This window comes from Enhydra lutris, unplaced genomic scaffold (genome assembly GCF_002288905.1).
Source record: "Enhydra lutris kenyoni isolate GAN:26980312 unplaced genomic scaffold, ASM228890v2 scaffoldscaffold28, whole genome shotgun sequence".
Taxonomy (NCBI): domain Eukaryota; kingdom Metazoa; phylum Chordata; class Mammalia; order Carnivora; family Mustelidae; genus Enhydra; species Enhydra lutris.
Genome location: NW_019154112.1, coordinates 15,712,421 through 15,740,033, shown reverse-complemented (window position 1 = coordinate 15,740,033; position 27,613 = coordinate 15,712,421). Strand labels below are relative to the sequence as shown.

At 34.8% G+C, this 27,613-nt stretch overlaps 1 protein-coding gene across 1 annotated transcript in view; it reads right to left on the bottom strand.

Moving 5' to 3' along the window:
- The window catches only part of LOC111152227 (eyes shut homolog (Drosophila)), a 1,631,332-nt gene that overhangs the window by 1,493,286 nt on the left and 110,433 nt on the right, over positions 1-27,613 (bottom strand). The window contains 1 exon segment of the mRNA XM_022510634.1: positions 8,134-8,299. Coding sequence (XP_022366342.1) covers positions 8,134-8,299 — 166 coding nt within the window.

Genomic DNA, 27,613 nt, shown 5'->3' with positions numbered 1-27,613 from the left:
TATGATTATCCAACATTTGGCAGAAAGATTTCAAATAAGAAAGAACAAACCATCATTAAAAATATTTATAGAGGGGCGCCTGGGTGCCTCAGTGGGTTAAGCCTTGGGCTCAGGTCATGATTTCAGGGTGCTGGGATCAAGCCCCACATTGGGCTCTCTGCTCAGCAGGGAGCCTGGTTCCCCATCTCTCCCTGCCTGCCACTCAGCCTACTTGTGATCTCTCGCTCTGTCAAATAAATAAGTAAAAAAATTTACAGAAACTGAGGCACTGAATGGAAGACAAAAATTTAAAACAAATCAAAACTATAATATTCTTAGAGTAACAAGAAAATTTGTTTTATCTATATAAAAGAACAGAATGTCATAAAAATCTGCAATTTAGACAAAAGTAAAAATGTCTAGAAAAGTACAAAAATAATAAAAAATTCAACACTAGTTTTCATATTTTTAATTGGAGTAATAGAGTAGAAAATAGGGCAAAATAAAAAGAAGTGGAAAAGGTAAGAATTATGAGAAAATGAGATCAATTTAGGAGATGCAATATCAAATTTTTGGACTTAGAGGCACAGAAATAAGAAACAGAAATGATAGATTATTGGTGAAATAATATAGAGACTACCCCAAAATTGAAAGGCACATGCTTCCACATAAAAGGGTTTATCAAGTGCTTACACATGAGCAAGAATAAAAATCATGAGAAAGTAAATTCGTGCAGCCACTACGAAAATCATTATGGAGGTTCCTCAAAAAATTAAAAATAGAACTCTCATATGGTCCCACAACTCCACTTCTGAGTATTTATTTCAAATTAACAAAAATACAAATTTAAAGAGATATATGCATCCCCATGTTCATTGCAGAATTATTTACAATAGCTAAGTCATGGGCAATCTAATTTTCCACCAGTGGATGAATAGCACACATGTGCACACCACACACACACACACACACACATACACACACAAATGTTATTTGGTCCTAAAAAAGGATGAAAATCTTGCCATTTGCAACAACATAGATGGGACTTAAGGGCATTATGCTAAGTGAAATAAGACAGAGAAAGATATATACAGTATAATTTTACTTGTATGTAGAATCTAAAAGGGAATAAAAAACAAAAACTCATAGATACAGAAAACAGATTTGTGGTTGCCAGAAGTGGAGTGATGGATAGGTAGAACACATGGTGGTGATCAAAAGGTACAAACTTCCAGTTAAAAAATAAATAAGTCCTGGGGATGGGATCGATGTACAGCCTGGTGATTATACTTAAGAATGTTGTACTATATATTTGAAAGTTGCTGAGAGAGTAAATCTTAAAAGTTCTTATCGCAAGAAAAAAAATGTAACTATGTGTGATATGGATTTTTTTTTTTATAAAATTTTATTTTTTTAATTGACAGAGAGATCACAAGTAGGCAAAGAGGCAGGCAGAGAGAGAGGGGGAAGCATGTGGGGCTTGATCCCAGGAGCCTGAGATCATGACCTGAGCCAAAAGCAGAGGCTTAACCTACTGAGCCACCCAGGCGCTCCTGTGGTATGGATATTAACTAGACTTATTATGGTGTAGTATGGATATTAACTAGACTTATTATGGTGACTGTTTTGCAATACATACGAATATAGAATCCTTATGTTATACATTTGAAACTAATATAATGTTATATGGCAATTATTATCTTAATTTAAAAAATTTATAATCTGCAATGTAAGTCCCAAGATAGTGGAATTTCAGGACACTGGAGCAAAGAACATAGAAAAAGGCTTCCAGGGAGATAACCACAAGTTGAAAATAAAAAATCAAAAGGTAGCTTATTATATACACAATTACATTTTACAGCATGCTTTCCTTTCTTTTCCCTGTATCTCAGGGATTGCCATATCAACACAAGGAGTATTGCATAATCATTTTTACATTTGTGTTCATTCTTTTGCTCCAATAAACAATGATGCCAATTATAATCTTGTATACATATTACTTAGCACGTAGACGGAAGCATGTGTGATGGGAAAGCTAAGTCAAACAGTATACACATTTATAATATATCTGATGGATATAGTGAATAGCTTTGCTCAGATTTTATGGTGATTTTACATTTCACGAGCAATGTATAAAATATCTCAGATTTTTGGGGCACCTGGGTGGCTCAGTGGGTTAAGCCTCTGCCTTCGGCTCAGGTCATGATCTCAGGGTCCTGGGATCGAGTCCCGCATTGGGCTCTCTGCTCAGCGGAGAACCTGCTTCCTCCTCTATCTCTCTCTCTACCTGCCTCTCTGCCTACTTGTGATCTCTCTCTGTGAAATAAATAAATAAAATCTTTAAAAAAAAAATATCTCAGATTTTTGCCATATTTATGAGAGAAAAAGTATGTATTTATGATGTTTTTAAAATTTGCTTTGTTCTCATTAAGAGTTACAAACTGGACACTTCCTCATATATTTAGGAATACTTTTTATGCCTTCTGAACAGTTTTTTTTGTTTGTTTGTTTTGTTTTGCTGTTTGTCTGTTTTGATGATGTCTTTCAGACACTTTTTCTTGTCATGTAGTCAAAGGACTAGCCTTTTCTTTCTGGCAACTAAATTTTTGATAGCTATAAAGGGTCTTCCCCATCCCAATTTTATAAAGTAATTCTCCAACATTTTCCTGATATTTTTATCATTTAAATTTTTATTTTTAAAACTTTTATTGATATGAATTTAACTCAGAGTATTCTGTTAAATACAAATTAGACTTTTTTTTTTTCCAGATGACGATCCAGTTGTTCAACCTCAATTACTGAGTAATTTTTATTTACCCTAATGACTGAAATGGAAATTCTATTAGATGTTAAGTATTCTGTATGACTTGAATTGATTTTTGGTTGTTTGTTTTGCACAGTTTTGACCATCAATATAACAGTAACATGTTTTTCATTATTGAAGCTATACAATACGTTTTATTTTTTTTTAAAGATTTTATTTACTTATTTATTTATTTGACACAGAGAAAGGGAGAGAGATCACAAGTAGGCAGAGAGGCAGGCAGAGAGAGTGGGGGGGAAGCAGGTTCCCCGCCAAGCAGAGAGCCCGATGCGGGGCTCGATCCCAGGACCCCGAGATCATGACCTGAGCCGAAGGCAAAGTCTTTAACCCACTGAGCCACCCAGGTGCCCCAGTACGCTTTATTATTTAACAGAACTAAATCTCAGCCCCACAATTCACATAATGCACTTTTACAGAGTATAGTTGGCTCTATTTATTTTGTTAGTTTTCCAGGTGGACTTTAAGAAATAAAACAAACATAAAAAATTTTTATTGTTTTACTGAAATCTTCACAAGTATGTGAAAGAATATGGAGATTTGAAATCTTTACTACACTAGGTTGCCTTGCCAATAGCATGGTATATCTGTACAATTTTTTCCCCCAGATTTTGTGTGTTTGTAACTATACTGTGGCAGTATTTGAAGTTTTCTCAATGTGGAACTCACATAACTGTTAATTTTAATCCTGGGTATTTTAATATTTTTAGTGATTTTTTCCATTAAATTCATTAATTGGCTCTTATCTGTATATGAAAGTCACTTATTTTTTATTTAATAATTAACATAATCTTGTTACTGTAAAAAATTTTTAAAAGTAATGTAAATGAAAAGCACTAAAATATACTTGGTTTTTAAATCTCAGATTTATTTTTTAAATCTTGAAGTAAGGCCTGAAAATCTTTTTTTGTTTTTCCAAGATTGTATTTCTTTATTTGAGAGAGAGAGAGAGAACAGAAGGAGAACAAGAGGGAGAAGCAGACTCCCCGCTCAGCAGAGAGCACAATGTCGGGCTCAATCAGAGGTCTCTGAGATCATGACCTGAGCCAGAGGCAGATGCTTAATCTACTGAGCCTCCCAGGTGCCCCAAGGCCTGAAAACCTTAAATGGATATAGAAATAACAGCAGGTATTTAACAAAAGATTTGAAAGAGGAGCAGTATAATAAGAAAAGGTACTCTTGATCAAGATTGCTTTGGAGATACAATCTCCAAATAATCATCATAAAATTACAAAAGTCATTTAAATGAATAGAATATAATTAATATCTTAAAATATCTTCTACCACAAATAAGATATTCTACTTCATAAAGAAAAAAGAGTGAGAATTTAAAGTACATATTGGTTTGCAATATCAATTCAGAAGCACAGAACTCATTCATTTAGAAAAAAATACTTCACTATCACATATTAAATGTTATAAATGTGTGCTTCAAATTCAGTTAACTAAGTTGTAATGATCACAAGCTTTAAAAAAGAAAGGTAGTCAGAGAACGTATCTCTTTATTTTTGCTATGATTTCATCTTTTCTTAACTATGATTCATATCATCTTATTTCACTTCACAACTCATTATCCACTCTGTCAGTATCTCCTTTTCTCAAACCTAATAATACATATAATGAACATAGATGATGACATTGAAAAGAAACAGTGCATGTCAGCTCTTTCTCAAGTTGTGCATTGTAGACCAATTGTCCTTGAAGGGTCTTCTTCTAATTAATTATCATCCCTTCTTTGTAGAGCAATCATATTGGCAAGAATTGATTGGGCGTGTAAGACACTTCATTTAGTTGGTAGAAAAATATCTTAATTAAAAATAATTTTACTACTGGTAAAATTAATGCACCCCATGCAAATTTGCCAGCTTGATTTTAATGTTTCTCTTCAATTATATTTTATGAGGAAAGAAAGGAAATGAGATTTTAACAGCATCAACCAGAAAAAAAAAATTACCTGAAACCTGTAATTCTATCTACATACTTTTAAAATTTATCCTAACTTCTTTTTTGTTTTGAAAACTTTACTGAGAAAATTGCTTTATTGAATCTTTATACTGACATTAAAAAGAAATTTGGGTAGCTCTACTTAACTATTTATTGACTATTAAGCTTCATCCCACTGCCTTCTTTAGCTTGGATGGCTCAAGTCATTTAGATTCTCAGATGTGGAGGTCACATAATTCTTATTTTTGTAATCATTAGCTTATGTTCATTAAGTTCTGAACATAGTGTCATGAAAGGATAATGACTAAATACACTTACATTACTTTGATTCTAACTGCTCAAAGATGATTTATGCATTAACAATTTTGACTTCATATTACCCCCATATCCTAAAGAATTTGTTTTACTTTAAAATAAGCTTACTCGGGGCACCTGGGTGGCTCAGTGGGTTAAAAAGCCTCTGCCTTCAGCTCAGGTCATGATCCCAGGGTCCTGGGATGGAGCCCCTTGTCGGGCTCTCTGCTTGGCAGGGAGTCTGCTTCCCTTTCTCTCTCTCTGCCTGCCTCTCTGCCTACTTGTGATCTGTCTGTCAAATAAATAAATAAATAATCTTTAAAAAAAATAAAATAAAATAAAATAAGCTTACTCTATCATCCATTAAACTATGCTTAGTCAGAGATAATTTATCTACAAGCTGTTTGGTTTCCTATTACTCCTCCTATTTTTCCTAAAAAATATATTTGCTATTTTATTTTTGTGAATGTGTTCCCTGAAGGCATTTTTAATTCTCAGAGAATTTTAATGTTTATAATTTAGTAAATGTATACATGCATTATTTCTACTTTGAGACAAAGGAAAATCAAGTATAACAATGATGCAGGCCCTGAAGTCCATGAACTGATTTGGCAGGGTACAGTAGATTATTTCTCATACTGCACATGTAAAGAATTTGGGCAGCCTTTCAAGGTCTCTATGTCCACCTCAGTACGATTCCACTTTGATTGTTCTGTAATGGGAGTCCAGCAGTAGGTTTTAAAAGTTCCTCAGGTGATTAGAATATGTGGCTAAGGTTTAAAACAACTAAACTAACACAATCCCTAAATAGTCCTGACACCAAATACATTAGGTAACTTCTCTAACTTCAGTTGTTCTCATTTGCTTGTTTTGTGTCATTCTTAAAATAGTAAATATTCATAATACAATCTCCTAAGTTCCTTTTAGCACTAGCATAAAATAATCAACAAGTCACTGCTCTCTTCTATCACTTTTGGTGTTGAGTGTGATTTGCTTAATGAACTGGTAACTATTTCTGTCATTAGGGGTTGTTAATTCTCCAGAATATCATTTTAGAGCATAATGAAATAAATTATCATGTCTACTGTCTAAAAAGCTAATTGTTAGTTTACTTCAACACTGTTTTAATATAATAGTAGTGCTGTAAGTGCAGCTGTTTTCAGTTGAATAAAATAAGCCCTTAGTTGAGAGCAGCCATATCAAACCTACTCATATGCTGATTGTTGATAAACCGTAATGCCAAAATATCATTGACAGAGGAAATAGTCTTTAAAAGATTTAACTGAAGTACCATACAGTTTTAAGAATGTGTGCCAATTTGCATGAGCTAAGTTAACTAGTATACAAAGTGTAATCATAGAACAGAAAATTATGTTCATCAAAATAGATTTTGAAATAAGAGCTGCCATTGTATAAGACAATTAAAAACATATTTAAAAAATGTGTTACAATTTTTTCAAGAGTTAAAGCCAGAAACTTAGGATTCCCATTGACATCTCTGTCAGTTGCTCTCTGTATTCACTTCAAAATAAGAACTTTCATGTTTTTCAAGCTTCTATCCCCCAACAAGATGACTAATATTCAACTATCGATTTTCCATTCTCCAATCTATTTTTCCTTTTGGCTATTTTTTAAATGTGTCAAACTCTATAGTGATTTCCTATTCCTTTTAGAATAAAAAATAGAAATATTTAACCCAGCACTTTAGCGCTGGCATGGCTCTCTCCCCGAATCATATTTCTATTCTTGTTCTCAGAGATGCAACAGGTCTTCAAAGGATTCATCCCTTCTAATTTAGTGGAGGTTTTTTTAAACCCATTTTTTTGGGGGTATGATGGACATATAAAAAGTTGTGGATATTTGGGATGCTTAGGTGGCTCAGTTGTTAAGTGTCTGCCTTCGGCTCAGGTCATGATCCCAGGGTCCTGGGATTGAGCCCCGCATAGGGCTCCCTGCTCAGTGGGGAGCCTGCTTCTCCCTCTCCCATTGTCCCTGCTGTGTTCCCTCTCTCACTGTCTCTCTCTCTCTCAAATAAGTAAATAAAGTCTTTATTTTTTTTTAAAGATTTTATTTATTTATTTGACAGAGAGAGATCACAGTAGACAGGCAGATAGAGAGAGAGAGAGGGAAGCAGGCTCCCTGCTGAGCAGGGAGCCCGATGCGGGACTCGATCCCAGGACCCTGAGATCATGACCTGAGCCGAAGGCAGAGGCTTAACCCACTGAGCCACCCAGGCACCCTAAATAAAGTCTTTAAAAAACAAAAGTTGTAGATATTTAAAGTATACAAGTTGATGTGTCTGGAGTTATGTATACATCTGTGAACCATAATCCAAATCAATGTCATAAACTTATCCATTACCTGTAAAACTTTCTTCCCACCCACTTTGTTTTTTTTGTTGTTGTTTATTTTGTTTTTTTTCCCATGATAAGAACATCTAATATAAGATCTACCTTCTTAGCAAAATTTTAAATATACAGTATATTACCATTAATCATAGGCCCTATGTTGTACAGTAGATTTCAAAACTGCTTTATTTTGCATAACTGAAATTTGGATACTTTGAAACACAGTGTTTTTAAAAATATAATTCCCTCAAACTAAAATGCACTCTTCTCTAACTTCTCTACCCTCACTTTATTCTTTGTATCTCTGTTCAAGGGTCATTTTAAAATGGAAACTTTATCTGACCTCCCCATTTACTCTTCCAATTGTCCAATTTTTTTTCTTTTTTCTTTTTTTCCTCTTTGGTTATAAGATGTCATGAGAGGCTATTTCTTTCTGTAGGAACATTTTATTTCATATTGTATCATACTGTATGTGCCCAATAATTCCTCTCCAAAAAACAGATCTACAAGAGTAGGGAATAGATCTAGTTTTCTTCATTATTATATACCTTGTACCAAGCAGAATTCCTGGGATTTAGTGGGTGTTAAGTGTATGTCTATTAAAGGAACAAATCAGAGAACACAGTATTAAATACATTCTTACTTTATTTCGTGTTTTGAGATATAAAATATTTTGTGTAATTGGAAACAGACTTACCTAATAGATTTTGAAGTGATTTAGACATACAAAAAAAAAAATTGGATTACCTTTAAATACCAGTTGCCACAAATATTTAAATTGAGGAGGAGGATGGACTTTAGCTTGGCAAATGTCATGGCTTTTGGTTCCAGAGTAGCAGGGGTACAGATGAATGAAGCAAACATTCTTCACAAGCCAACAGGAATATCTTGTGCACTCTAAAGTACCTACATACTAGAAAAGGAAGCAATGCAAAATGATATGCATCTTATTAAAATATGTTTATGAGTATTTTGCTTATAAATATACAGTTGATTTCTAGAAGTACCGATTAAAGTTTATAAGACATACTTTTTAGGTAACATTTGCTTATTTCTTTTATTCTTTCCACTTTTCTTTCTGTACCATCTTTCATCATGTTCATGTTCAAAACGCTTATGTGATATTCTTTTGGCTAGATTGACTCATTCTTCAATCCACAACAGTCCCTTACACTCTGTTTTCTGGGATATATATCACAAGGTATGTTTCCTAGTGTGTATTAGCCTGGGTTTTTGTCCTGTTAAGCACATGGTCTGAGGGTGGGGCAGACACCATGACCATCTAGGGGTGACTGTAGCCAGAAGGAGTCCATGACTTGTAGAGCACCGTGAGGTACTCTCACCAAATGCCAGGGATCAGACAGATTTAAAACAACTCTGCCAACTGTTCTGATACCAGAGTTTCATACGTGACTCAGCACGGGCCCCAGCCCAGAGCTGCCCTTCCAACAACTGTTCATGACAGAGCCATGAGGCGCAGAGCACCAGGCCTGTCAGTGCCTCCGGAGAAGCCCAAGGCTGCTCCCCTAACTGAAGGCACATCACAGTGTCAAGAGATGCTCTACTTAGCATTTACACCTTCTCTAGAAGAAAAATAATCAGCAGAAATAGCATAATGAGGGGTGCCTGGGTGGCTCAGTGGGTTAAAGCCTCTGCCTTAGGCTCAGGTCATGATCCCAGGGTCGTGGAATCAAGCCCTGCATCGGGTTCTCTGCTCAGTGGGGATCCTGCTTCCTTCTCTCTCTCTGCCTGCCTCTCTGCCTACTTGTGATCTCTGTCTGTCAAATAAATAAATAAATCTTTAAAAAAAATAGCATAATGATTATCCAGTTTCTGAGACCTATGTGTTCAACTTCTACCCAGACCTAAGTTAATTGGGCTTTCCCTCTTAAGAAGTCACAATTTCTGTATAGGTATACTACAAATTAAAAGTAACTTTAGTATTAAAAGGTACACTATTTGAAGCACAGGTGAACCAATAGTATTAACACAATGAGATGCCAGGTACTGTTAGAAGTTGTTTAGTTTTTAAAAATTTGTGTATCATTTGAAAATGTTTTAATATAATTAGGGCATATTTTCTAATACGATTTGTCTATGGTGATTCCTAGTATCTTCAAAGACAGAATTCATATCTGGTTATATACACAATGGAATTAATAAAATTTAAACAATTTCAAGTCACACTCAAGCCATCAATAAGTTTTAATACATGCTACTGAAGTTTTAGAATGACATAAACCAATAAGGTAAGTTTAAGCCCTGGGGACAGACTACTATCACATATTCTATTTTTGGATACCCTACATTTATTTCTGATTCTCCAAGCGTTCAGTGAGAAAATTCCCCTAAATTAGCCAATCTTAGAAGAGCTGAGTCATGGGGCACAAAGAATCACAAACATCTGAAATTTCCTGTATTGCATTACTACACTAATCTTTGTGATCTTTGTACTTGTTGTTTCAAGTCATAATTATGTTTTACCTGGATTCACAACACAATTTCCTAATAACTAGACAAAATATGAATCTTGAAGTAGAAGTCTCTATATTAATTAATAAATGGCAATATAACAGGAATTAATACTAAAGATGAGAGATAATCTGAAAGATTAATTAATTAAGGAAAAATAGTCATTCTGAATTCATGTGGACATGGTGACTAATATAATACTCACTGCCTATTAAAACACTATTTTCTTAATTCTCATAAACTTAAATAGAAAGACTTGATGATTCAGCATAATTTGTCTGACCAAATCGATGTCTTTGCAAAATTCAGTTACTCTAAAGTCGCCTCTCTTTTACATTGAAGTTAATTTATTTTCAGTAGGATGAATAGTCCTCTCTCCTGTTATCTAAAGTTCTACAGTGACCTCAGATAACATGTTAATATTAATTTTTCTCCATCAATTTTATTTATTCCCATGAGGATTAAAAACATTCACATGGAAATGCTTATTGGTCTGTTTTATTTTTTAATCTCACCAAATTAACACTTGGACTAAATGCTTTAAAAATAATCCCTAGTTTTAATACTCTTCATAGAATTCATGTATTAGGTAACAAATGTTTGTTAGAAAATCTGTGGCAGTCTGGAAATACATTTCAGCGATCATAAGTTTCAACCTCTGTCTATAAATAGAAATATTACTCTTTTTATATAAAATGTTGTGGTAGAGTACATTTAGGGTGATCAACTCAACTATTTACCTGGGACTTGACTTTGTTAGTATTGAAATTCCTGTGTCCAATGAAGATACTAAGTACTCTGCAAACTGCGATGGGTAGTTGCCCCCAGTAGATCATATATTCAAAGTATTATTCCTGAATTGAATGAGAATGAGGAATAGAGCTGCAGCTGGCATGTGATGACAGAAATTACCTTCTGTTTTAGGCCTATGAAATATGTGTGCCTGCACCTGTGTGTTTGTGGGGGGTTAATCACCATAGCATAACTTACCTAACACTTTTTTCAAAAGTTTCTTCCATCTAGAGGTCAGACTAAACTCAGTTTTTGAGGATTGTTTCAAATTTGAAATATCTATCAATTGTATTAAATTTGTCCTTATCTTACAAAATATATAGCTCATATTTCTGTAAGAAAATTTTTTCTTTTTTTTATTGTTATGTTAGTCAGCATAAAGTACATCATTAGTTTTTGATGCAATGTTCTCTGATTCATTGTTTAATTAATATTACATTTATTGTGGTAAAGAGTAGGTGTTTATAAATTGCTAATAAAATATACACAGAAAATAGTAGTGTCAATTTATCCTGAATTTGACTGCCAAGTTTATATATAAAAATTGAAAATGGCAAGCGATCCAGTTTTTATACTATTTCTTTTGAAAGTGAGTGGGGTGCCAGGGGGTGGGGATATACAAACATGCATTTGGAAGTGAACATTTATCTTGTTGTTGACAGTGAACTAATTAACTGGCACATATTAGAAACCTAAACTTGAACTGACTTTGAACTTCAATAAGCTTGTGAGAGCATAATTTCGGTAAGCAAAGAGTGAAATTAAGACAAGTAGTTTCACTATGGCAGTAAAAAGAAGGAAGAAAATCAAGAGAATGATCCATAAAAAGGAAAGCAATCATTTTTCCTTTTTTGCATCGCATGTCAGTATATGTTATATCAGAAAGAAGCAAATTCTGCAGTACCAGTTTTGTGACTTTTATTTGATTGACAAAATACATATTCATAAAAATTTTGTAATCCTAACCAACTGATTTATCATCTCTTATGCCAAATGTATTTGAAGATGCTTTCCTTAAGGCTTTTCCTTTTTTTATAACAGGAGACTGATCTTGATTGATAGTATGAAGAAGCTTTAAAAACAACTCTAGATGTTGATTTATTATTTTAGCAGACACATTTCTTAGGCTAGATAATGATTTCTTTTAGATATCCTGCTTCTCTTGCTATATTAAGTATCTTAAACTTGTCTCTTTCAAAGAAACTATATCCCTAAATCATGCCTTATACCTACAACTACAAGATCTATGTTCCCTGGTGATTCTATTTATATTTATTTTAAGCGCTTATCAGTTTTTATAAACTGTGTAAAAAAACATAGACATGTTTTTCCTTTTATATAATAAAGATATTAATAAAAGGGATAAAGGGTACTCCATCTCTCTCTTTGTGTTGTGTGAGAGATACAATTTTACCATACATATAACTTTTACCATTCTTCAAATATGTTCAAAAACATTATCTTATTTAATTCATTTCGTTTGAATACTCAACAGCCTTGAAAGTAAGTCTTATATTCTGTTTTATACTTAAGATAAAAAGACAACAACTAAGAGGTTTTGTCTTTTTGTTTTAAGTTTATGCACCTCGATTTTCATAAGACTAGGACATAAACCTACATAGTTGGGTTTCAAACCCCATTATCTTCTACTTTATTTTTGTTCTTTAATTTACACATTAATAGAACAATTGGTGCAATTGTTAACTGACTGACACAACAGAAATGTTACCAACTTTGAGGTACAGGATCTTATAAATCTGAAGTTCTCTTATTTTTGTGACCTTCCCCTTCCATTGCTATTTCTTTTTCACTCATCCTTCTTTAGCTACCACTAATAAATCACTAGCATTTTATTTATTTATATTAAATCTTACTCTACCTGGTTTAAAGAAATTTAATGACTTTTGAAAGAGCAGTGATGAATTCACAAGGAAAAAAATTAGAAAATATCTAATGATACACTTCCTACAAGAGACTTAACATAGCTTTAAGAACACATGTAGACAGAGTGAAGGGATGGAAAAATATATTTCAATCAATTGGTAACCAAAGTATAGTGGGGACAGTTACAGCAGACAAAATTGACTTTAACCAAGAAATGGTTAAAAGAGCCAAAGATGGTTATATAATGATAAATGGGTCAACCCATCAAGAAGATATAGCAGTTGTAAATATTTATGCACCTAATATTGTAGCACCCAAATATATAAAGCAAATGCTAGAAGAGCTAAAGGGAGAAATAAATAGCAATACAATAATACTTAGGGACATTAATACCCCATTATAAACAATGAATAGATCCGTTCAGAGAATCTATAAAAAAGAGCAGATTTGAACCGAACTATAGACCAAATGGATCCAGCAGAATATTCCACTCAACAGCAGCAGAATAGGCATCAATCATATGTTAAGATACAAAACAAGTCAAAGAAGAGAAGAATAAGTTATAACAAGTGTCTTTACTGACCACAATAAAGTGAAGCTATAGCTGTAATAGGAGAAAAGCTAGAATTATATGGAAGTTAAACAACACAAAAATAGATCAAAAAACATATCAAGGGAAATTAAAAAAAAAAAACTTGAGATAAATGAAAATGGAAAAAAATGCTAAAATATAGATGCAGCAAAATCAGTTCTAAAGGGTAAGTGTAGAGTGATAAAAACACAGATCAAGAAAAAAAATCTCAAATAAATAACCTAACTTTATATATCAAGGACTAGAAAATGAAGAATGAACTAAGACAAAAGTTAGCAGAAGGAAAGAAATAATAGATTATAGCAGTAATAGATGAAATAGAAAATAGAAAAACAATAAAAAGATTTAAAACAAAACTAAGATTTGATTCCATGAAAAGATTACTAAAATTAATAAATGTCTAGCTAGACCAAACAAGGGGGGGTGAGGAAGAAGCCCAAATATATTAAATTATGAATGATAAAGGAGATATTACAACTTACAACATACAAATAGAAATATCATAATAGACTACTAGAATAATTATATGCAAAAATTGAACAATGTAAAAGAAATGGATAAATTCTTAGAAACATATAACTGACCAAGACTGAATCATAAAGAAACTAAAAATTTGAACAGAAAGAGAGAGAGAAAGGAGATTGAGTCAGTAATCAAAAACCTCCCAAAAAAGAATTTACCTGGACCAGATGGAATCAATCATGAATTTTTAAAAAACTTCTAAAGAACTAATACCAATTCTTCCAAATGTCTTCCAAAAAATAAAAGAGAAGGAAACACTCTCAAATTCATTTTATGAGGCCAGCATTACCCTCATACCAAAACCAGACTAAGACACTATCATTAAAGAAAACTACAGGCCAATATCTTAATGAGTATTGATACAAAATATCTAAACACAGTATTAGCAAGTTCAACAGCACATTAAAAGATAATACACCACTGATCAAGTAGTATTCATGTTTGGGGTACAAGGATGGTTCAATGTATGCAAATCAATAAATGTTATATATCACATGAATAAAATGCATGATAAAAATCATACAGTGATCACAATAGATGCATGGGAGGTATTTGATAAAATTCAACATCCATTTATGTTAAAAACTCTCAACAAAGTGGATATAGAAGAAATGTATCTCAACATAGTAAAAACCATACATGACAAGCACATAGCTAATGTCATATTCCATGGTAAAAGTTTGAAAGCTCTTCTGCTAAGATCAGGAAAAAGACAAGGTTGCCTATCCTTACCACTCTCATTTAAGAAATTACTAAAAGTCTTAGCTAGAGCATTTAGATAATAAAAAGAATTAAGAAGCATCCAAATTGGGAAAAAAAAAGTAAATTTATATGTCTGTTCACAGATGACATTATTAAAAAATTCTAAAAACTTAGGAATAATAATAAATCAAATGCATTAAAGTTGTAGGATACAAAATCAACCTACGAAAATCAGTTGTGTTTCTATACACTAAAAAGGAATTATCTTAAGAAATAAAGCATTTACAATAGTGCCAAAAGCAGTAAGATACTCAGTAATAAATTTAAGCAAGAAGATGAAAGATCTGTATGCTAAAAACTATAAGACATAGATGAAAGAAATTGAAGAAGACACAATAAGTGGAAAGATATTCTATATATATGTATATATGTATATTACTATGTTTGATGGAATTGCTGAGTTCCTTAATTTTATTTTTTTGCATAATTTTTTCTCTCTTTTGTTCAGCTTGATTACTTTCTATTACTCTGTCTTCTAGGTCATCATTTAATTCCCATGCTTGCTTCTTCCAGCCTTCCATTCATTCCATGAAGTGTGTTTGTGATTTTAGTTTTGAGCCCTTTGTCTCTGCTATCATTCTTTATCTGTGTCAATGGTCTCACTGATGTCCTCCAATCTTCTCTCAATTCCAATGAGTATCTTCATATTTTTAAAAGGCTTATTTATCTTGTGAGAAAGAAAGAGAGAGAGAGAGAGAGAGGAGGGGGAGGGGCAGAAGGAGAGAGAGAGAATCTCAAGCAGACTTCCTGTTGAACATGGAGCCTGATTTGGAGCTCAAACTCACAACCCTGAGATCATGACCTGAGCAGAAATTAAGTCAGATGTCCAACCAACTGAGCCACCCACGCACCCCCAGTGAGCATCTTTATAATCATTAGTTTAAATTCTCTATCAGGCCATCTGTACCCCAATGTTTATAGCAGCAATGGCCACGGTCGCCAAACTGTGGAAAGAACCAAGATGCCCTTCAACGGACGAATGGATAAGGAAGATGTGATCCATATACACTATGGAGTATTATGCATCCGTTAGAAAGGATGAATACTCAACTTTTGTAGCAACATGGATGGGACTGGAAGAGATTATGCTGAGTGAAATAAGTCAAGCAGAGAGAGTCAATTATCATATGGTTTCACTGATTTGTGGAGCATAACAAATAGCATGGAGGACAAGGGGAGTTAGAGAGGAGAAGGGAGTTGAGGGAAATTGGAAGGGGAGGTGAACCATGAAAGACTATGGACTCTGAAAAACAATCTGAGGGTTTTGAAGGGGCGGGGGGTGGGACGTTGGGGGAACCAGGTGGTGGGTATTGGAGAGAGCACGGATTGCATGGAGCACTGGGTGTGGTGCAAAAACAATGAATACTGTTACGCTGAAAATAAATTAAAAAAATTAAAAAAAATTCCCTATCAGGTATGTTATTTATATCTGTTTCACTTATATCTCTGGCCCTGGCCTTGTCTTGCTCTTTCATTTATGATAAATTTCTCTGTCCTATCATTTTGTCTAAGTCTCTATACCTCTTTTGCTGTGTTAGGAAAGTCAGTACATTGCCTGTTCTTGAGGGTGATGGCCTTAGGAAGAAGAGGTCCTGTAGCAGCATGCTGTGTAATGTCCCCCATTTCAGAGAGCCTAGTGCTTCTGGGAGTGTCTCCAATGTGTGCTGCATGTGCTTTGTTGATGTCCTTGGCCACTTTATCCTTCAGACCAGTCATCTGGAGGGCTCTCTTTTTTGTCTGTTGTGGGAAGCATTTAGTCCCTGACCTGAATGTGGTGCATTTTACCTAGGTGTTCTCTGGTCTGTGAAATGAGACCAGTCACCACTGCAGCTGGAACCACAGCTACACACAACTTCCATGTCAAGAGACACTCATGATGTGAGTAAGGATTTGGATCAGTCTTCTGGGAGAGGAGGACTGCGGTGCTGGGACCAAGACAAGCAAGACTGGGAAGGGCGGTCCACCAGATCACTGAGTGGGGGTGGCGGTGGGAGTGCATGGGGAGTAGGAGTGGGGAGGATTGGGTGTAACCAAGTAAGGTAGAGTGTAGGCACGGTGTTGTTCAAACACCTGACCCTTTGCTTCTGCTGAGGGGCAGGGGAATGAAATGTTACAGGCCAGTTCCTTTGTTCCTAGAGAGATCTCTCTGTGCACTATGCCTCTCTGGGATGTGCTTGAGGGTGAGCAAATAACCTCCCCATGGTGTGGGTCATGCCTAGTGGCACTCTTCAGATCATTATTTCCACACTGTATGTTCCTGCTGTTTTCCCTACCTTTTCTTCAAGTGCAGCACAATGCCTTTCAGGATCTATCCCAGCTAAGCCCCCTGACCTTTAAAACTCTAGGCTTTAAGTCCTGCTGATTGCCAGAAGTCACAAAATTTGGACCCTTTTGATTTCCAAGCCAACTACTATGAGGATTCCTTTTCCTCATGAGTTCCCATGTGAATTAGTCTGTCTCTCGCCCTTCTCCATGACTGTGGCTCCCTTCCCACTGAAAGGGTCAAGATCAGTTTTTCTCCCTAACCCTGTCTCCAGACTTCCAGTCCTCACTGATGTAACCTCTTTTCTAACTTATTTGGGGAGTTTGCTCTGTCAGGTTTCAGGGCAATTCCTGAGGTATTCAGGATCGTTTGACAGTTACCGAGTTGCATTCATGGGATGGGTTGAGCCTGGGGTTCTTCTATTCCACTGCCATCTTCCAACTTCTCCCTCTCTTCCCATTCTTAAGCATAAGATTTTGTAAAATTATTTTACATCAGTCTTCTATGTCAGTATGGATAAACTGTAATATTCTCCAAGACTATCCTGTTTCCTAACATATTTATTCCCTCTGAAGGACTTTTGTTTTTAAACCTCTCAAACACACCGTCTATTATTAAACTCCTATCATTGCTTTAAACTAAGTGAAGAAAATTAGAAAGTGCATGAAAAATCTTCAAAGAGTGAAATAATTCTTTTATGTCAATCAGTTCCAAAGAACTATGAAAATAATCTGATTATCTTTGCTCCTAAGTCAACTTCTGGCTATCAGGCTAAAAAGAATTTAACTAAGACACTAAACCATAGTGATAGTCTCTCACACATTTTTTTTGGCCTTGAACGCCAAATTATATTCAATTTCAGGAATGTATTTGACAGTCTGAGAGAGAGAGAAGAAATGGTTATCTTTATCATTTACAGTAATGTTAAAATTCCCTTTTTTAATTTGTTATCTTCAACTTTCTTTCACAGACTAGGTAACATTCATTTGTCTTAGCCTGTTATCAAACAAATGACTGGAAAATCAAACTCCCTAATAAAATTTTCATCCCAGCTAAATCCCAGTGAAATTTCTTATAATAGCAGTATAACATTAAATAAAACAATTGTTTAATTAATTAAACAGCTTCAGTTTTATTTTTCAATTAACTTGTATTCATTCTAGAGATTTTTGGCTATAGTTAAATTTCATCTTTTTTGGAGAAAGAAAAAATTCTCAACTCCTTTAAAAATGTATAAATTTTGTTTCCACAGATTTTTTAATTTTCCAGCTGATGTTGTTTTTTGGGGTGTAATCAGACATATTTGATAAGGTTGCCATACCAGGAAGGATACATTCTTAACAGACTGTGTGACTAAATATTTTTTTTAACTTGCATAAGTAATGGAAAAAATAATTTAATATGTACTCATTTATTTGTTTTAATACAAGTCAAGTTTTATAACATTTTGTTGTTACATTAATGGAACTCAATTGTAGTTAACATTTTGCTATTTAACTAAATATTTAAATTAAATACCTGTGTAAATATCTTCTCCATCTGTAAATATGTGTGTATGTGTATCTTAGTTTTTCCTGTATTATTTTTTTAATTTAATTTAATTTTTTTCAGTGCTCCAAAATTCGTTATTTATGCACCACAACCAGTGCTCCATGCAATATGTGCCCTCCTTAATACCCACCACCATGCTCACCCAACCCCCAACCCACCTCCACTCCAAAACCCTCAGTTTGTTTCTCAGAGTCCACAGTCTTTCATGGTTCATCACCCCCCCCAATTTCCCCCCACTCACTTCTCCTCTCCATCTCCCAATGTATTCTGTGTTATTCCTTATGTCCCACAAGTAAGTGAAATCATGTGATAATTGACTCTCTCTGCTTGACTTATTTCACTCAGCATAATCTCTTCCAACCCAACCATGTTGATATAAAAGTTGGGTATTCATCCTTTCTGATGGAGGCATAATACCACATTGTATGTATGGATATCTTTTTTATTTTAATTTTTATTTTTTTAATATTTCTTTTCAGTGTTCCAGAGTTCATTGTTTATGCACCACACCCAGTGTTCCATGCAAGACCTGCCCTCCATAATACCCACCATCGGGGTCACCCAACCTCCCACTGCCACCCCCCCAAAACCCTCAGTTTCTCTCTCAGAGTCCACAGTCTCTTATGGTTTGTCTCCCTCTCCAATATCCCCCAACTCACTTCCCTTCTCCATTTCCCCATGTCCTCTGTATTATTCTTTATGCTCCACAAATAAGTGAAACCATATGATAATTGACTCTCTCTGCTTGGCTTATTTCAATCAACAGAAACTCTTCCAGTCCCGTCCATGTTGATACAAAAGTTGGGTATTCATCCTTTCTGATGGAGGCATAATACTCCGTAGTATATATGGACCATATCTTTATCCATTCATCCATTGAAGGGCATCTTGGTTCTTTCCACAGTTTGGTGACTATGGCCATTGCTGCTATGAACATTGAGGTACAGATGGTCCTTCTTTTCACTACATCTGTATCTTTAGGGTAAATACCCAGTAGTGCAATTGCAGGGTCATAGGGTAGCTCTGTATTTAATTTCTTAAGGAATCTCCTCACTGTTTTCCAAAGTGGCTGCACCAATTTGCATTGCCACCAACAGTGTAAGAGGGTTCCCCTTTCTCCACATCCTCTCCAACTCATGTTGTTTACATTCTTGTTAATATTGGCCATTCTAAATGGTGTAAGGTAGTATCTCAATGTGGTTTTGATTTGAATCTCCCTGATGGCTAATGATGATGAACATTTTTTCATGTGTCTGTTAGCCATTTGTATGTCTTCTTCGGGGAAGTGTCTGTTCATGTCTTCTGCCCATTTTTTGACGTGATTATCTGTTTTGTTTATTTTGAGCTTGAGGAGTTCTTTATAGATCTTGGATATCAGCCCTTTGTCTGTAGTGTCATTTGTGAATATTTTCTCCCATTCCGTGGTTTGCCTCTTTGTTTTGTTGACTGTTTCCTTTGTTGTGCAGAAGCTTTTGATCTTGATGCAGTCCCCAAAGGTCATTTTCGCTCTTGTTTCCCTTGCCTTTGGAGATGTGTCTTGAAAGAAGTTGCTGTGGCGAATGTCAAAGAGGTTACTGCCTATGTTCTCCTCTAGGATTTTGATAGATTCCTGCCTCACGTTGAGGTCTTTGATCCATTTTGAGTTTTTCTTTGTGTATGGTGTAAGAGAATAGTCAAGTTTCATTTTTCTATACATAGCTGTACAATTTTCCCAGCACCATTTATTGAAGAGACTATGTTTTTTCCACTGTATATTTTTTCCTACTTTGTCAAAGATTATTTGACCATAGAGTTGAGGGTCCATATCTAGACTCTCTATTCTGTTCCACTGGTTTATGTGTCTGTTTTTGTGCCAGTACCATGCTGCCTTGGTGATCACAGCTTTGTAGTAAATCTTGAAATCAGGCAATATGATGCCCCCAGTTTTGTTTTTCTTTTTCAATATTTCCTTAGCATTTCGGGGTCTCTTCTGGTTCCATACAAATTTTAGGATTGTTTGTTCCAGCTTTTTGAAAAATGCCAGTGGAATCTTGATTGGGATGGCACTGAAAGTATAGATGGCTCTAGGCAGTATAGACATTTTAACAATGTTTATTCTTCTGATCCATGAGCGTGGAATGCTCTTCCATCTTTTTGTGTCTTGTATTATTTTTATAATCAATTTTTACCTCACTGATTTTACTTTTTATATCTAGCAACTTAAATCTTAAATGTTTTCCCAATTGAGCCACTGAGTATATTTTCACAAATGGGTATATGTGGGTAGAAGACTTTAACCCTTGTTCCTCATAAAAGAGATAAAACTGGACCATATTAAAAATATTAAAATTCACTGTGACATCTTCTTTTGGGGGTGATTCTAGATAATTTTATAATTCCTTCAGGTCTTTCTTATAGTTACCTTTTTAATCAGTAGTTTTAATGAGGAGATTAGGGACAATGTGCTTCTATGGGTCAATTTGGTTCATTTTAAAAGTTCAGCTCAATCACCTTAGATAACACCACTGAGTTCTCAAAATCATTACTAAAGAGATAGAATAGAATTAAAAAGAAGTGGTTGTCAAATTAGAACTTTGCAGAGTAAGTGTAAGAGAGGCACCTAGTTTTTAAAACTGAAATTTAACTTATGTATCCTGATTTTTATATTCACTGTTCAAATGAGAAGAGTAATTTTAATTTTCTTTGCAAAAAAATTTAACTAGGTGACAGTCCATATTAAGCCTCTTTGTTACAATTATGTAATCAAACTTTGCACCTCATTGTAAAGAGTTCTAGTCATCAGCATATTGTCAGAAGGAATTTTTGTAAATTAGGAAAGATTGCTTGCAAAAACATACTAACTTTGTGAAGGGTGTCTAGAAAGATAAAGAATTAGGACTTCAGGTGACTACCAGGCTGAGAAAAATTGGTAAGTGGCTAAGAATTGGTGAAGCAAATGCCTTTCTGTATTCTCATAACAGATGTAAGAATAATTAGGGATTGACCCAGATTTGCTAACAGTAAACCTATTCAAAATACAATGGCAACAACCAAGAAAAATACTGCCACTCTTATTCTCTTAGGACCTACAAGATTCCTCTTGTGACCATTCATCTGCATGCAATTCTCATTTCCTGAACTTTTCTGTCCAATTTTAGATTCAGGTAAGGAAAGATTATGAAGAGCTAGTGAAGGAGGTAGAAAATATATTTAACATTAAGCATATATTTAAGTATACTTAAGTATGCTTATGGGCCTGTTTGTGTCTCTTGCTTTCAGTTTGAGGAAATAATCCTTCCTTTTTTCTTTCTCCAATTTTTTCTTTAAATTCCAGTTAGTTAACATACAAGTAATATTAGTTTTGAGTGTAGAATTTAGTGATTCATCACTTACATACAACACCCAGTGCTCAGCACAAATGTCTTCCTTAATACCCCATCACCTATTTAACCCATTCTCATGCCCACCTCCCCTCCAGTAACCCTCAGGTTTTTTCCTCCATAGTTAAGGTCTGTTTCTTCATTTGCCTCTCTTTTTTGCCCCCTATGTTCATTTGTTTTATTTCTTAACTTTTCACATCTGAGTGAAATCATATGGTATTTGTCTCTGACTAACTTATTTCACTTAGCATAATGATCTCTAGATCTATCCACATCTTTGCAAATGGCAATATTTTATTCCTTTTTAATCCTTCCTTATATTTTTAGAAGGTATTATTTATTCATTTGGGAGACAGAGAGAGCACAAGCAGAGGAAAAGGCAGAGGGAGAGGGAGAAGCAGACTCCCCACTGAGCTGGGAGCTGGACATGGAGTTTGATTCCAGGACCTGGAGATTATGACCTGAGCCTAAGGCAGATGCTTGACCATCTGAGCCACCCAAGCACCCCTAATCCTTCCTTACAATAGGTGGATACAATCATCAAACCTAAACTTTCAATGACTACTCTAAAGCATGAGATAGGACCATGAACTGTCTTGTTCAGCAGTATATGCTTAGGTAGAGAGTTTCTACAAAGTAGTTTTTCAATAAATATTATTTCATTGAGAACAACTAGTGACATGGCACAAATAAGAAGGCTACAAAACCTGAGATGAAAAAGAAGGGTAGAGACATTTTCCATAGAAACCCCTGACTAAGGCTTTCACCAAAACTTATTGTGGAAGAATAAAAGTTAGTTAACCCATGGGCCTCTGTGATTACCTGTGATTACATCTATTATCAAGATGTTGGCTGTATAGTAAATTATATATGATGCTTTGTAGTGTTGATCACCTCATTTTTAATTAATGCTTTCATTGGTTTCTTAGAGTGCTAGGTGAAACATTACTTCACAATTTGTTAATGATAATATCAGGATCATATAGATTACAATTTATAAAAATTAGCTGTCCATATTGGGGAAGAATACCAGTTAAACAGTGTTCCATGTATAAACCAGCCTTGGTTCAATGCCTGTTATACTAGACAAGTAATTGATAGAACCCCATTTAATTCTCCAATGTATCCTGGTGTGGATGATAAATTAGTAAGTCACGTACACATGCAGGATACATTAGCAGGGGCTATTCTTGTCTGAGTGAGTAATGTTAGAGCAAAATGTTAAAAGACAAGATCTCACTTTATGAGCATGCCTGCTGTTTCCCTAAGTAGGTGACAAATGGACCCACGGGCATGCCCACCATTTCAAAGTAAACACAGAATTTTAACCAATGAATGATGAGTCCACTTTTCCAATATACAGGGCCAACCAGTCATCTTGCTCTTTTTTTTTTTTTTTCCTGACCTGCACTGATCCATCTATGCCAATTAGTTACAGTCCTAAAACTAGAAATGGCCTCTAAGAATAAATCTAGGGTGACTTATTTTTGTGTTTCATGTATATCTTTTTGAGAGGACCTATTACCATCCTTATATTCAAACTTACATATTCTGTTAAGGAGCTTCTCTACTCATTTTCAGCTAGCAAATTTTGGTGTTAAAAATGTTTTGTTGAAATCTTTACATTTTCTTTCCCATCGCTGGTATAATAAATTACTATAACCCTAGCAGTTTAAAACATTTGTCTCTTATATTTCTGAAGGTTGCAAGTCCAAAATCAGTACTACTTGGATGGAGTCAAAGTTTCAAGAGGGCTAGCAGCTTCTGCAGGCTCTCAGGGGAGAATCAATTTCTTAGCATTTTTCACCTTCTGGTGGTTGCCTATATTCCTCAGTTCATGGGCAATTCCTATACTTTCAAAGAGAAACATTTCAGTCTCTGTTCCCATCCTCACATCACTTTCTTGGTTTCAGACTCCTTCTACAGGCCTCTGATAAGAATCTTTGTGATCCAGGATAAAATTATATCAAATCCTTGTCTTGATCACATCTTCAGAGTCTCTTTCTCCATGTAAGATAATATTGACAGGCTCTTGGTAGTAGAACATGGCATATCTGGGGTACCTTTATTCATTCAACCATACTCTGGGTTCCCCAGAAAATGTTCATGAAAGCTATGCCTTCAGTTTATTTCACATCTACTTTTGATACCTCTTTTTAGGTATCTAACCTTAGCATATCTACAGATGTTATGGCTCTAACTCCTGCCAACAAGCACTTTGGGAAGAAAGTTCCTTCTTAGTGATTCTAAATGTAATATGAACGAGATTCACATAAATAACCTTTTTTTAAAGGTATTTATTTATTTATTTATTTATTTATTTATTTATTTTGACAGAGAGAGACACAGCGAGAGAGGGAACAGAAGCAGGGGGAGTGGGAGAGGGAGAAACAGGCTTCCCACCAAGCAGGGAGCCTGATGTGGGGCTCAATCCCGGGACTCTGGGATCATGACCTGAGCAGAAGGCAGACACTTAACGACTGAGACACCCAGGTGCCCCAAATAACCACACTTTTAAGAAATAAATTCACCAATGATTTTTCCTTCATTACAGGAGGCAAATTTTTAAATTGTAAAATCTTCATGATTTTTTTTCTATTCATTTTTCTATTTCATTATCAATGAAGACCTATTGGCACCTGTAGATTTTCTAAGCTATATAAACTGTTCATACTTGTTTCCTTTAAATATAAACATTTCAACTATTCACAGGATTGCACTAGTTTAGATTAAGCTGTGACTTCTTATCCTTAAACTGTTTTAATTTACTTTATCACCTGATATAAAATTTCTGCTAAAAGTGGGCAAAAGAAACAATAAAATATATGTTTAAAACTCCCTCTATTCTTGCTTTTATAAATTGATAATAGTATAAAATCAAATAAAATCAATTTTTTAAATATGAGAGAAGTTTTTGAATATATTCATCATTTATGTTTATTCATTAGCTATTATATAGTTACTGATAATTATTATAAACACATATAAAATATGTGAAATTACAAAATTATTACTTATTATAAATCAGTTAACTTACATATCTACTTTGTATCTAGAAATGACATTGATGTAAAGTCTAATCTCTGAGTACTTCTATTTTTGTCCCAGAACTACCATTAAGACACTGGTATATTTTCTGTACACAAAGTTCTTGACATATAATAGAAGCTGTGTGGTAACTTTAATTTCTATTAATTCTTCAAAGATAGGAATACCTGTTGCTTTATTATTGCTTACTGTCTAGGGAGGCAGTGTCAGAGGACTCAGATAATAAATACTATGTGAGTCCAACTTTTGGTAGAACCAAAGTTCTACCACTTTTTGTGACTAACAATGTAGGACAATAAAATCATTTAACAACTGGTTAAACATTAACCCTAGGAAATTTTTTTTTCTTGAGTTCTTTGAAAAAATTTATTCCAAGTCAAAACATGTTGTTTGTGCTTGCTTATTTAAAATATGCTTGTGATTCAAATGATTAAAATATATTGAAGAACTAAAATAAAGAAGTAACATATGCACAGGAAAAAGATTTAAAAGTTTAAAGCTACTGTGAGGACATTATTCTCTTTCAAGCATTATTTTAGGCAACAGTCAAACTTCCCTACTAAAAGTCTGAACAGAAGCAGGATAAATTATCCACTTAATGAAGTAGACAGAGAAAGCCATTGAGAAATTTGTCTATGAAAAAGAGAGAAGAGAAAACGAGTAACAATTTCTGAGGTATAAGACATGGGTCAGAAGATTATTGAAGTCGATCCTGATTATATAGCCTTCCTAAAGCTCCTTCAAGCATTTCAATGACTCTTTAATTTAGCCATTTTATGTTTAATAAATCTGGAGTCCTGCTCCTGCTTCCCCCTCTCCTTAAAAACAAAGTAGAGAGAACTCATTCTCATCACATATTTCAAGCTACTTAACCTCCAAATTTTTTCAACTAAATGTTCAATAATATAAATAAGAAGAAAAATTCAAACAAATTTGGGGCGTCTGGGTGGCTTAGTCAGTTAAGTATCTGCCTTTGGCTCAGGTCATGATCTCAGGGTCCTGGGATCTAATCTCCGATCAAGCCTCTTGCTCAGCAGGGAGTCTGCCTCTCTGTCTCCTTCTGCCTCCCCACCCCCAGGTCATTCTCTCTCTCTCTCTCTCTCAAATAAATAAATAAAATATTTTAAAAAATTCAAACAAATTTATTCTAAGTCAGTAAGTATTTCAGAGGGAAGGATTGAGAAGCAGAGTTTGTGACCAACCAGCATGTGTACCTCTTTCTGAACTTAAAGTAACTAATCTGTTCCCAACAAAGGAAGAAAAAGAATAAGAAAGCAATTTGACTTAACCAACTCTACGTACCTAACTCAGTTGCAGGGTCCACATAAACTAGAAAAAGTCTCAGTTTAGAATGCTATCTTATGCTAGGGGTCTGCTAGTTCGAGATAAAAGTTTCTCTTCTTTAAGTCTGGGGTTCTTAACTTTCATGAAGACTGTTTTTCTTTCTGGGCACAGGTTTTACTATTCTCCAACTTATACGGCCTAACCTTCCTAAGTTAGTTTTCTCAACCACAGCAGTACAGATATTTGGACCTGATATTTCTTTGTTGTAGGGGCTGTCATGTGCATTGCAGGATGCTTAGCAGCTGTTATTAGCAGATTCAATCTCTATTTGTGACAATCGCAAATGTCCCTAGACACTGACAAGTACCCCACCGGGGGGGGGGGCAAAAATTACACTTGGTTGCTCCAGGGATCTGTTGTATCTGACCTTACCTATTCTTTTCCAGAGATGTCTCTAGATCTCACCACTATGGCACTATCCATCCATTCTCCAAATCTCAAGAAATGTCTCTGAGGATTGTTAAAGAATGAACAAATTGCCATATTTTTCTCATTGAGGGTACAATTACAAGGTACTTTTAGTAGCTTAGAATACTTATGGGTCAGTAGGAAATAGTTTCAACTTTTCTGTTCAACTTAGGCTTTTGCAGCAGATCATAGTGTAAATATTAGATTTTTTATTTTGTATATGTGTACAAACTAATATTTTGAGTGTCCATAACATATTTAGTTTCCAATGTCCCTTTCTTTGATAAGTTGAACTTTACAACTTTTACATTGAAAAAAAAAGCAACACCGAGGGGTCTTTTATGTATCATGTAATTCTTTCCATCTTCACCAGATATACCTCTCCCAAATTCCATGTCAAGGAAGCACTGACTACCCACTACTAAGGGAGAGGTTTCCTGTTGCTCAGTTGATGGAGTCTGTGCTTTTCCTACATGGAAGCATCCTTCCAAAGAGGTTCCTATCTGCTACACTTGCCATGACTTGTCTTTGATGAAATTTTGCTGCCTTTTCTGGAAGAAGGGTAGTCTTGTGTAAAGAAACAAAGACATCTACCTACATAAAACTTAAATTCAGCCTAATATACATGTATAGACAATGGAAAAGATAATGTGAAGAACTATACTGTTATCTGGGAAACTAGATAACAATGGTTGTTAAGAAGGAACTAAAAAAAGGAGATGACATGTGTGAGTCAGAAATGAGTATTTAACATTTTCATTTGGGTGCCTATGAAAGAACTCACTGAAAGGGTAAACATTTGAGAAAATACCTAAACAGAATGGAGAACCCCACAAACCAGAATTTGGGTCAAAATCTTCAAGATAAAGGCCCTGAGGCAGAACATAGTATGCCTGGTTTCTTCTAGAAACTTTGAGGGCACTGTTGCTATTTTAGTGTGAGCTAGAAGGAATATGTTTCACATTGAGCCTCTGGGTAAATGCTTACCTGATCTAGCCCTTGAAAAGTCTAAGTATGTGAGCCTTCAAATTACTGTGTTTGTGTGTGTGTGTGTGTGTGTGTGTGTGTGTGTACGTGCACACGTGTGCATGCACGCGCGAGCTTGAGAGAGAGAAAGATTGAAAGAGAGAGAGAGATATTCTGTTTAGATTTTCTGTTGTTGCAACTAAAATTTTAAAACTCTAACTCCTACCCCAAATGCAAATTGTATTCATATGGAATTCTAATTTG